Source organism: Adelges cooleyi, unplaced genomic scaffold (genome assembly GCF_023614345.1).
Source record: "Adelges cooleyi isolate 19-005CV unplaced genomic scaffold, UGA_ACOO_1.1 ACOO_flye_CR_arks_rails_tigmint_CR_PRNA_2, whole genome shotgun sequence".
NCBI classification, from domain to species: domain Eukaryota; kingdom Metazoa; phylum Arthropoda; class Insecta; order Hemiptera; family Adelgidae; genus Adelges; species Adelges cooleyi.
The window spans coordinates 10,541,046-10,554,008 of NW_026095860.1; the positions used below are offsets into that span (position 1 = coordinate 10,541,046).

General features: G+C 29.7%; 1 protein-coding gene and 1 non-coding gene across 3 annotated transcripts in view; one reads left to right on the forward strand and one right to left on the reverse strand.

Moving 5' to 3' along the window:
* The first annotated feature begins 379 nt into the window (after positions 1 to 379).
* Positions 380 to 12,963, forward strand: part of LOC126833447 (orcokinin peptides type B-like) — a 43,740-nt gene continuing 31,156 nt past the window's right edge. For both annotated transcript variants that reach the window (XM_050564794.1, XM_050564792.1), the window contains exon 1: positions 380 to 695. In XM_050564794.1, coding sequence (XP_050420751.1) covers positions 621 to 695 — 75 coding nt within the window. In that variant the 5' untranslated portion in view covers positions 380 to 620. The remainder of the gene's footprint in view (positions 696 to 12,963) is intronic.
* Trnaa-agc (transfer RNA alanine (anticodon AGC)) lies at positions 8,473 to 8,545 on the reverse strand. Its single transcript has one exon. It is a non-coding gene; the product is annotated as a tRNA-Ala (tRNA).

A 12,963-nucleotide genomic window follows, 5' to 3' on the forward strand; every position in this document is an offset into this window, starting at 1 on the left:
CTGAAAATTTGACCGAGCAGATATACCTACAATTTTTTTTTTATCAAAAACCGGTAGTCAAACTTTTATTTTAGGAAAATACACTTTGATCGTATTAAATTTCCATGTTTTTGTTTATTTACTAAAAATCAAAATTATTATTATTATTTTGTTCGGACGTTGTTGGACTTAACGGCGGGACAATAGATGAAAACCGCTTTAGCCTCTGCCGGCCGCTGTCGTCGGCCAGAGACCGTGGGGGGTTGGAGCAGCAAAAGGCGGGGCTGCCGCCACCGAGGTGGTGCGCGCGTTAACGTGTGCCTGTATATATATACATATATATAATGTATACGCATAACTATATATATACCGACCGGCATTTCGGGTGCCCGCACTTATTCGGCCGCCAACGGTACTGGACAGTCCTGTTCACCGTCTCCTCGCGGCTCATACTAGCACGGTTGCATAGCAATACGGTTCTTTTAAGAAAAACATTTTTTTTCCGCCATAACACAACCCAAAGACTTTGTTGTTGTCGCACGTCGGCGGCCTAACCGTTTGCAATTTTTCCAACACCGTCCACACACACAAGCCATTGGCCAACATCACTTGGAGAAGCAGCAACTGAAGAAGATTACACTATGACGACGGTATACAGCGCGGTCGTAATCGCTACAGCGATCCTTTGCGTAAAAGTCGCGGCCTACCCGACCACGGTAAGATATTTAGTTTTTCAACACCGAAATAATATTACAATGGTGGTAATTTTACACGGGCACACAATTGTCGACCCAGGATTATTGTCGTGTACTCCAACTGGTCTAAAGTCTCACTGCGTTTTGCTATATACGTATATAATAACAATAAGTTCTTAGTAAATTCAGCAAGCACCCATAGTACTAAAAACCATAGCTTTCCACGGGCTTAGTTGTACCAATTAGTATTGACAGCGATACCTACTAGAAATAGTGCGCTCGGTGGTGCAATGAATGTAATCTTTTGACCGTGTAAATGTTACTACAAAGTCCAGAGGGTATTCTGTTTCTACAATGATGGGTTTTTACTTTTGTGTCTGGACCATAGGTCAGAAATCACTTCCAAAAAGTTACCTTATTTGGGCCAAAAATGTGAAAAGTTCACTTTTTTGTTGTTTCTAAATTATTTAAATGATTTTACTAGTAGTGCATAAAACGGCTATTATAATATATTGGAACAAATTGTGTAAATTTAAAGCAGCAACCGTATACTGAAAACTTATACATACATAATTATTTTTCCATACAAATATCAAAACTAAATTCGTTTGCTATGTATGATTTTTTTATTACAGTTTTAATGTTATAATAATATTATTGAAAAATATAATTAATTTTTGTCGTGCAAGTCACGAACAAAGCTAAAACGTTTATCTTTAGTATAGAATCTATAACAACTGTACGTTTAGCGAAGAGCCATTAATGAAGATTTAAAGGTTTTACCCCACCCCTCTCTTTACTTGACGGAAGTATTTTATTGATATATACCCCACGGAGCCGGAGGAATAGTGCGTTAAACAAGACACAAGACTTCCCTACTATGTTATCTGAGACGTGATCTAGCAAAATGAATTTAGATTCCCCAGATATGTGTTTGGGGGAACGAGACTTATCGCTTGGAGCAGCACTTTATTTAGCGATGATAGAAGAGTGTACTTTCGGTCATAAATCGGAAAGTTAAAATTGACAATATGAGTCGATACCGATAAATATTATACAATTACACTAAAAATATTTGCCGTTATCTATCTATACTTATTGTCTTTAACTAGTGAAGTTATTATAAATAATAGATGCAATTTATTAGTAAAATGTACTATTTTGAGAAATTGATGTCATACTGCAGACGTATTCATTTTTTTAAACAACATGAGTATTCTGTACTTAGTTTTTATTGTAATTAGTTAAAACGTTATTATTTTCAATAACCTTTTTATTAGGTCAAAAAAAAAAAAAATAAGTTGTTTAGTCTTTGTTGTGGATTTACAATAATAACAAATTAAAAATTTTCAATTATAATTTATATATCACTATGTGTTATAACTTATAAGTATTTATACTTTTGAAATGTACTGTTATAATATATTACCTATTCGAAGAATTTCCGTTAAAAAATGTAAATAAAAAACATTTTTTTAAATTATTGTATTCCTATATGTTCTGAATAACTGATTTTGTCTAGAGCAATAATATTGTTCATAAATTACGTGACATACACTAATTGTATATAAATTCAAATATTATTTTATTTTATTGTGGTTAGGTTAGGTTCACAGTGAACGAGTACATACCCTGGACACCCTGACTTTGCATTACAAAGTAAAAACCATATATTTTACAATATAAATTATAGGTTGGTGATTTTTTTTTTTAATATATAATAACTTGGTTTTGGCCAAATCATAAATGCATTTATTATTGTAGTTTTTAATAAAAACTTAAAATAGTAAAAATACTGAAGAACGTCGTTAGTGTGACGCTAATAACATAAACAACTACTTTCAGTTTGCATGTTAAGTACTTATTAAAAACTCATTTGAACTTTTATTTTTACAACTTTGGTGTCATTAACACAATAAACCAGTTAATTAATATTGCTTTCAATAACACACTCGTGCACAAATTCATTTTAGTAGTATAAGACACATTATGTAAAATAATTAAATATAATTTAATGATTTTTAATGTTATAAAAAGATAATATTGTTTTTGGTATTGGCTAACTATATATTGTCATTATATAATAAATAATAAAAAATTACACACTCTTATAGCGTTGTACTTATTCTAGCTATAATATTTTTGTAATATTTTTATAATAGGTACATGATACATCAACTAAGGTTTGAGTTTCAAGGTATTATTTTTACCATTAAAACGAATGTCAACTATAAAATGTGTTTTTTATAGGTGTGTATTTTACAGTATAAAAGCTAAGCTTTTTTTGTGCTTTCATTACACTTTAATACATTAATGCGACAAAATCGGTAGTTTATAAAATACCCAATGCCATAGGTTCTGCGTATAAAAGTCAAAAGGTTTAGTAGCTAACGGGTTTCTCCATAAACTATAACGTTATTATAATTTATTGCATTTTAAATAATACTTTGAATACACCGATAAATAGTGTGGTTAAGGTCTGATGGTCTGTATTTCCATAGGTCTCTCAAAGAGCTTCTGACCTGTCTAACCAAGTCTTGTATCTTTTTTTTAAATGCGGTCTGTAATTTTTACACTTGTCATGGTTTAAAAAAATACTCAACTCTGAGAAACTCAACGCATCATGATATCAATATAAAGTTATGGTATTGACATTGTATGTGAAAGGTTGTCCGAACGACGTATGACAACCTATAAACCCATATTAAAATATATAATATTGTTGAATATACTAATGGCTAAATTACTCAGACCCCGGTTTGTATGCTTAAGTCATAATGTGAGTTTCTGTATAAAAACGTCAATAGTGTTTTACTTGGATTGTAGTGTTAATGTCATGTAAAGTACATGTCAAAGTCGCTGCTTTCGCAAGTATACCAATTTCGTGTAATATTTAAAAACCATTCGTTTTGTATTTATTGTAAAAGTTCTGTCCTGGGACAGTAATAATAATAGTAATAACAATAATAACTTTTTTTTTTTAATTACACTAATAGTGTAACCCTTTTAGATAAAAATACATTTTATTACATTCGTGCATTTCTAATGGTGATTAACAATTAATAATTTGATGGTATGGATTTTTGTGAAATACATTTAATTTCGAGCGGTGAACAAAACATGCGTTAAGTTTAGGTAAATAATATTTTTTTTCTATAGAAAAAAAAAACAAAAATGTTCTCCTTTCATTAATTTTTTTGTTGCGCGTTTCAACGTATTTTGATGATTAAAAGTTTCCGACTATTGATTGAAAAAAAGTTTGATTGCTTATAAGTTTTAATAAACATTTGTATTAATATTTTCCCCTTTAGTTAACAGTCACCTGCTACTCCATCTAAAAGGGTATCCGCCGGCTAATCCTAATTTTGTAGTAATAATTTCCGATTTTGTTTTTGTTTTTGCGACTATGTGTTGTGATGAGTCCATGTTTTTGACTGTTTGGTTCCGGAATAAAATTAATGTAAACGCTAAAGGGAGAAACGTACTAAATCGAGGGACAAAATATTATTTGCTACTCGTTCCGGTCAGGCTGGTTTTCGTTCCGGTCTGTCACGTTTTGTTCCGGAAAAATCATTTGACGAAGAGTCTGGACTTTTTCAATCCCTACGATTCAATAACCAGAGTATTATCAGATACAACACAATTATGTTTAATACAATACGCCCCCGACCAATGTTCACTATATATCATATAGATAACCGTTCATAATGTTATAATTACTTGTAAATCCAATATTATTGTCTTGAAATACCTCTTCGGTTTTTCGCATCAGAGTCAAAACGTTTCGTGAACAGCCTTATTAAATTGTATACCCAAATAGCAGCTTTTGTATCCGTACGTATAAGATTTAGATAAAGCGTTATAATGGTATTATATTTGTTGATTGATGGGCCTGGGGGATACATAAAGTTGGAATATATAATAATACCGCAATGAGGACGAACAAACCCTAAGTATGACTTTTCATTATTACAATTATTTTTATTGTGAAATTTCTGTTTAGCGTGGAAACCAACGAGACAGTTTTGGTGTATTTTGGTTTAATGAAGATAATAGTAAAATATAATTATTTCTCTTATACCGGTGAAATCGAATTCGTTAGAGTCAGCTTACATTCTGAAATGTCCTACAATTAAGATAACGCCGTTTAATTAAAAGATCAAAAATTACATTTATATTATTACCTATAGAAGTCTCGGTTATCTTTGCTATTACTTGGGTCGCAAATATACAAATACATATTTGAGTTGATGATACTATAGTTGGTACATCTATATAATATTATGTTGAAAGTACTTTAACTTCGACATTGTTAACAAGATAGTAAAACTATATAAGGAAACTAGCGTACTGCAAACTATACGTTTTGAGTACCTGAATAAAAATAAATGGTCAAATTTTTGTAATGAAAATAATTTAGCACATAATATTAAGATGTAAATCTACCACGACGTGTGGTTTAAAACCAAAATTGTATATAATATTCTTCTTACGCTTCTTATATTTTTTCTTGCATTTAGTTAATTAATTTCCAGAATCTATGGAACTGAGTCAACCGAATTTCTTTTTCTTTCTATACATATCAGATTGGTGATTTTTACAATACTTGGCGGTGTAGATTTTGTCTTCTGAAACCCAAGTATAAGGCGTCAGAGAGAATTTATTGGTATTTTTTTATTATTTGGAATTCTAGCGTAACTCTCACGGGGCCAATTGTATATCAGTTGTTATTGGATGTCTGTGAGCTGAATCGTCTTACATTACATCCTAAAAGATTTAGCACACAGAGACAAAAATATGGCAGACGTGAATTGGTGTACTTTTTGTCCGAGCCTCTGTAAAATAACACAAATACAAATAGTAAAAAAATACAAAACCTGCTGAAAGTCAGATTAACGTTGCGTTTGTCGGTGCCAATTTTCAAGCACCACCAGCAGCTGTACTAACAAAGGTGAAAAAGTACAATAAATAATAAATGAAAAACAATTACATTCAATTCCGACGAACATTTTTTGCCTACAACTTATAAATTATTAATGAATTGAGAACAAATTAAAAAATGGGAACCAACAAAAAAATACCTATTTTCGACTTTGCATTGATTATAAAATCTTCAACAAAAAAAAAAAAGGTTTTATTAAAAAGGCAAATAAAATGTGTATGTACAATAATATTCTATCAAATTAACTACAAAGTGTGCTTGGCCTACATCATAATATAAAATTATAATAAGCACTTTGTATTAAATAAAATCTCTCTGCCTTTGAAATAATTAATTTGATTACAGCTGCTTTATTTTACGCAGGTGACAGTTGTATGTTAGGTGATTTCCAAGACAAACGTTTTTTATTTCGAAAATTTTACTATTATTTAACAATATCGTGGAGGGTGTGACAGGGGAGAGATTGAGGACTAGGGTGGCCGACCCCATAGCTGGCAAAAGAGGCAACGATTGAATAAAGAGATTAAATCTAACAATACACCGTAGAAACTTACATTTATCTATTTTATACATTTATTATTTTTTTCTATCAAAAGCATTCGATTTCTTTAAAAAAAAAATAAAAGTAATAATATTCTAAAAACCATTCGGTGTAAATTTTATGTTTGAGATTAAATTCAATAATTTCAAAACCCTTACAATTAGGTTTGTTTGTTTTTTTCGCATCATAATTGTTATTCCATCGCTTTCGGGCTTGACTGAATAAATGATTTATTTGTTATCCTTATATTATGTACATGAGGATATTATTATTATATCTAGGCCTTGAAATTGTTTTTAAACCATTTAATAATTGTATATAGCTACGGATTAGCATCTTATGGATATTCTTCGACTGAAAACTCATTAGGTACCCACGTGCAATGTTTCCACATTATGATTCGTGTTATGTTTTTCAGTTTACAAGTAATTCGCTGTGAAGTTCTGCGATGCTATGTATTCTAGAGAATCCACGATATTTCTAACAAAATGGAATTTTTTGACGTTAATCCTATAAAAAAAAAATTAGCGTCTCCAAAATAACCCCGAATGTCAAATTCAATTTTTGTTTGCTACCTGCACTCTGTCTTTTTCTATTATTAATTTATAATAGCCGTTTTAACTTTTCTTCAGAACGACAAACCTGTACTTTTGCTTTTATAGTGACAAAAACATGAACAATTTACACACTTTCCGAGTTTTCAATGAAACGTCACACATTTACTATACAAAGTACACATTTGGCGCATTAAACTAATACAATATACTCAGATGGAAATTGGAATCAAATGAATGATTTCTAAAAACTTCATTTTAAACTATACAATATTTGAGTAAAATAAAATTTTGAAAAATGTTTGCCACAAATAATGATTTTTTTTTTTAAAATAAAATAACTAATGTGCCCCTAATTGGTAAATTGTTAAAAAAAATACTTATTGAAAGAAATGTTAATAAATTGTATGTTTCTATAAGATAAATATAAATGTACAAGTAATGAACATAAACTTCTATAATTAAATACTCAAATTTTAAAATTGTTTTAAAAGGTTTGCCTTTGGAATTTAATAAAATGCTATATTTAAAGATTTAACATAACAGAAAATGCTTTTTTAGCACATTAATATTGGTATCATTTATAATTGACATCAGGTATCAAGTCTCTTAATACATTGTAAATAATATTATGCAAAGACGTAAAAAAATCATTCGATATTTAAAACACAAGTTTAATTCAATTTTACATTTTTTTCTGAACAACTAAAATGAATATTATGCAAAAATGTTATCTACGCTGCTACGAACGGCGTTTAAGTTGGTAACATTTTGTACATGTATGTTAAAAAATTGTATTTAAACTTTTGTTTTTTCTAGTCCCATTTTTGCAGTGGGTCAAATGAGTAATACAACTAAAGGTTTATGAGGGAAATGTGTGCAAAGGGTTATTAATTAATATACATAACTTCAAGATGATTTTTTTTTAATGTAAAAATATTCATGACTATTAACACAGTTGTTTTTTCCGATAACAGAAAACGGATATTTTTTGTTAAATAATAATTTTTAATATCACTGTGAAAATTAGATTATTTATTTTTTGCGTGTTATTTACTGGTATTAAAAAAGCTACAAATAATATCGTTATAAAAAGTTTAACAACACTTGTCCTTTTAAAAAAACCTGTAATCTGTTTTATCAATAGCATGAAAGTTTGTATAATTTTAGTAAACAATATTTTTTTTAGTAAAAAGTTTGGTAAAATAATATTAGATAAATTTATTATAATTATTTAATTTAATAATATATTATACATTTTATAAAAGCGCGGCAGTATAGAAAATTGGAGATTTTTTTAGATTCACATGTAAATTAAATATTAATACATTTTTTCAAAGGTTTTTTTTTATCTGACAAATCTTATAAATTAATAAAAATATAATAAATAAAAAATCTAAAAATTATAGACATTTTCTTGTTTCGATGTTAATAAATAAAAGGGTGTAAATTTTAATGTGCTTTTAACTTATTTTATTTGTATAATAGAAGAAAATAACTTTTGAGTTATTAACAGGATCTAAAAAGATTATTTAAAAGTATAGTATTGTAGGTTTTTCGCCTTATATACTCTGTTTTTATTCTGAATAGAGTATAGTGTACTAAATAAAACAAAAGTACTGTTTCGAAAAAATTGTACTTTTAGGCTAATAGGTTGTTTTGGAAATCTCACTAAAATTATTATTAAAAGAATGTTAAATTAGCCATTAACCATTATAATTGATTAAACAATGTGTAAAAATAAATGCAAAAATTTTGATCTGGAGGCGCCGGGCATCGATCCCGGTACCTCTCGCATGCTAAGCGAGCGCTCTACCATCTGAGCTACGCCCCCCGATGCATGACATGTATAATTTAGTACCTCTTAACGAACAGCGTCTACTGAGATCTATACTATGAGATCTACTAAGTATTACTTTTATATTTTATTTTAGGAAGGTGCTATATTAAATTAAAATATATTTGATTTTGTTTGTTTATTATATCGGTAACGCAAAAAAAAAAACAGTATTGAAAATAGAAAAGTAGATTTGTAGAAACTATATTAAGAAACTATATTAATTATTGTAGATCATAATCTTAATTATCTTAGTGCAATTCGATCATTTTCAACCAACCCGGTAGTTCTATATGAGTATTTCCACGAAAACTGCACCTGTCTTAAATGAGGTATTTGAGATAGGCATCACTTACCTCCTATAAAATCTATATCTACCGACATTAGTCTTCGTTTATTTACAGTCCTAATAATAATAATAATTAGTGTACTAAATTTTGAAACCAAAAACAGGTTTATGCAGTTAGTACCTATCCAAGGTTTGAGGAGTACTTAATTTTTTTTTTCTTTCGTTTTTTTTGCTCAACTTATTAAATGCGGAAAATGGAAATCGATTTTGTAGAAGCCTTTAAAATATGCAGAATAACAAATTGGATACGGAAATTGTATTCTGTTTATAAATTATAATAGTTATCGTTTTATAATATTGTAATACAGTATACCAATAACAATAACATACAATATAATTATAATACAATTATGAAATCTCAGTGTATTTGACACAAGCAGATAATAATATATAGTAAAATGATTAATATAACGTAAATTTAATTTACATGAAAGTAGAAACTATACCTGCCAGATAACGATATTCGTTGTTCGTGAGATACAGGGAAGTCCTTCTCCCCATCAGGTCCTTTCCTTTCCTGTATTTCTATTTACAAGAAAGAGACACTGAGATCACCTCAACCAACACCCCACTGTGCATTTGTTGTTATGAAGATATTCATTATATCACAAGACCCAGGGACAAACCTTTTCAGCGTGGGCAAAATCAATTTATAGCACTAACAACCCTACTTCCCCCAAAAATATACATCCTGGTTTGTTAAAATTGAGATCACATTGTATAAAAACACTGAAAAAAAAAAAATTCCATACCCAAAAATTAATCAAACCCAATGAGATATTGAGTGGATCACTTTAAAAAAAATCATCCTGTATAAATCTGAAGTTTTTGTATTTATGCAATTTTATACGTTGTACTGTACGACAACGTACAGTACAACTTGTACATGTTTGATTTTTAAACAAGCTGAAAAGGAAGTTAAAAGTAATTTTCTTTTTAGTGGAAAAAGTACAATTAAAACCAACATATTTTGTTATGTTTCTACAAGGTAGAAGGTACAAGGTATTCTCGCAAAAAATACTTAATCGAGATTGAATTTCAATTAGCTAGAAGATACGGAAATTAATTCAGAATAAGGCAAAAAGGGATACCTACAGCGAATAATATTACAGTTATTCAAGTCATGTATAATTTATTTTTTCCAAAATAAGAAGTAAGGTTCGTTGTACAAGTGCTTAGTGTAATGAAATGTCTTCATATACCCTAATGGCACACACACATACGTAATGTGACATTTAAGGTGTAATGATTCTGACACGTTTTGAATTTCAACGCGTGAAGACTTAATATGATAAATGAAATAGCACATTGTTATATTTGCATGCTTGTGTTTTGGGATGATAAATGTTACCTTTTTTGAACAATAGCGGAGAGGGTTATATCAAGGAAATGGAAACTCATCTAAAGAACGGAGTACACTGAATATTAAAACATATAATTGATATACCGGATGTTAAAAAAGTACAATAATAGAACGACATCTTTTTAATTGAGTACGTGAGATGTAATAGGTATGTTATGCCTAAATCGTAAAATATTATAATCGTATAAATTGTTAACTTAACTAAATTGAAATTTTACTGATAACTGTAAAAATAACAACAATTGTATTGTTTATTGTACCTCGTTTTACACAAATATAAGCTACAATATATATAGTAATTAATGTTGTATTAAAAAAAATTGTCATCAGACTATGAACAAAAAAACCAGCTGGGAAATAAAATACTGGATTTGTTTACTCGTTTCAATATAATATATTATACTACAGATTAATCATATAATCAGTTACATTGCTTCTTGTTTATTAGATGTACAAAATACTTATTATTACTTAAAAGTTGTACTCTATTTAAATCTTAAAATTTATGTGGGTTGTCCCACGTTTGTTTGGCCAAATTTTAGATAAAATAGATTCAATTAAGTATTTAAGCATCTTATAACAAAAATATCGGGGTATAAGTCTACTTTACCGGAAAATATGATATGTTAAGATTTTGGGTTGCTAAGGAATAATTTTAGGGCAGGCTCATGACTGGGCTGCGGTACATCAGGAAAACTCTCAGCAGATTCTGCCACTGAACCGAAACAAACAAGCAATATGAGTAACATGGAAATCTATCATTGGTAAAACTGTAATGAATATTTTGATTGATTTTTGTATTTTTAAGCTGATATTTTGCCCACGCCCAAGTTGATAATCCGCGCACGTATTTGAATTCTAGGGTTAGCCGACTGTACGAAAAACTCATTGGTGTCGCGATTGAAAATTATCCTCGCATGTAGCATGTGGGTAGAGTATAGGGTGCAAGATAGACACAAATAGAACCGATGTATAGTTTTTGAAGGGGATTCGAGGTGGTAGAACACGTTAGGTTTATGACAGTATTGCGTTTCTCGAGAGAGTAAGCATTTTAGATGTCATAAAAAAATATAATAACAATAATAACTAAACTAATATACATGAATAACGTGGGTGTACAAAAAAGTCAAATAGTTACATAATAATTACATAATACTATTGTAATATTCGTTTGTCGGGGTTCTTCGGTTACCAAAGGTGGAGGTCAACCCCTTTACCAAAAAAATAATACCTACGGAATAAAATGTTTTATACTAAAATATAAAAAGAGTTCCATAACATTCAAGTGCCGTATCTGCTCTTATTTATTCAAACAAATTAGATTCGTTATACGAAATTTTCTGAAAGCAGGCCAAGGGCTAACTCATACTAAATTCAACAAATTCAAACTCTATTTTATTTCGAAATATTTTTGTACACATTTTCTCTAGCCTTTCCAACTGGCTGTGGCTTTTAATAACTAGTTTTACATCAATTTACTACCAATTGCACATTGTCCAGTGACTGAAATTATGTGCTGGATTTCGATAGCTTTTTTAGTAGAATTTAACAATCTCCTTTTTTTTCGTTGTAAAAAGAGAAATATCGTTATGGAATGTAGCGTTTGAAATAAACAATTATTTTTCTGATTGCGATTTGAAGTTCTGATGAGTTTTTTTTAATGATATCAATATATTTATTCAAAATGCAAACTTTTTCAATTTCCTTTCGCAAGTGTCACAAGTAACCTTAAAAATACTAAAATATAAATTATCATAAATTTACTAAATTTATTTTGTGCATATGTAGACACGTTCGTCATTTGTATTGATTAAGACATTAAGTATAAGAAGGACACAATTTTTTCCTGATTTGGAAGTGTATTTATATGTATATGTATATATATACGTATATATATATATATGTATATATATATACATACAAATTCTACTATACAAATTCAGCAAAGTTGACATGAAAAAATAATCGAAAACGACCGATATTAGTATTAGTGTCGAATACTCGAATCTCATAGTTTCCGGAATGAATAAAAAATATAACCGGGCAACTAGACTGGTCAAATATTTTTATGTTTACAAGACACTTCTCGTTGCCAAAAAGAACTCTTGTTCTTGGGATTAAACGATTTCTAACCCAGCTTATTAGTATTTAGTGTGTGGAATAATATATAACCTATCGATGAGAACGAACACCGTGGCCCGTGTTGTATTATACACAGCATATTATCTACTGTGTGTTTAATATTTTTTTTGCTCCTATTCTGGTTTACATCTTAATTCGTTTGCTTCTTTTCATGTCGATCGCGTCTTATACCGAAGAATTGCATTGGAACATTTTGGAGACGTGCGTTGAGGTGTTAATCCGAATAAAAGCGTCATCGATAGCTGTAATGTATAGTGTATGTTATACAGTGCGATGAGGTAACGTTAAATGAACATAAATTTGTGTCCCACGCACTTTCATCCATTCCCTCTTCCTTCAAGACATACGGAACTTAATTATTCGCATTTCGCATCCCAACCGACCGTTTCAATTTTATTTTTTGTACCATCTGAATATAAGTAGGTACAAAAAAAAACTAGCTCTGGCCAAATTAGATGGTTTATCAGACGCCAAAAAAAAAATGGAGTTTTCCGTGTGTTTATCCCCGTTGGAGGAACGAGGGGGGTACTAATGACTTTAGAACATAAAGTTAGCGCTGTA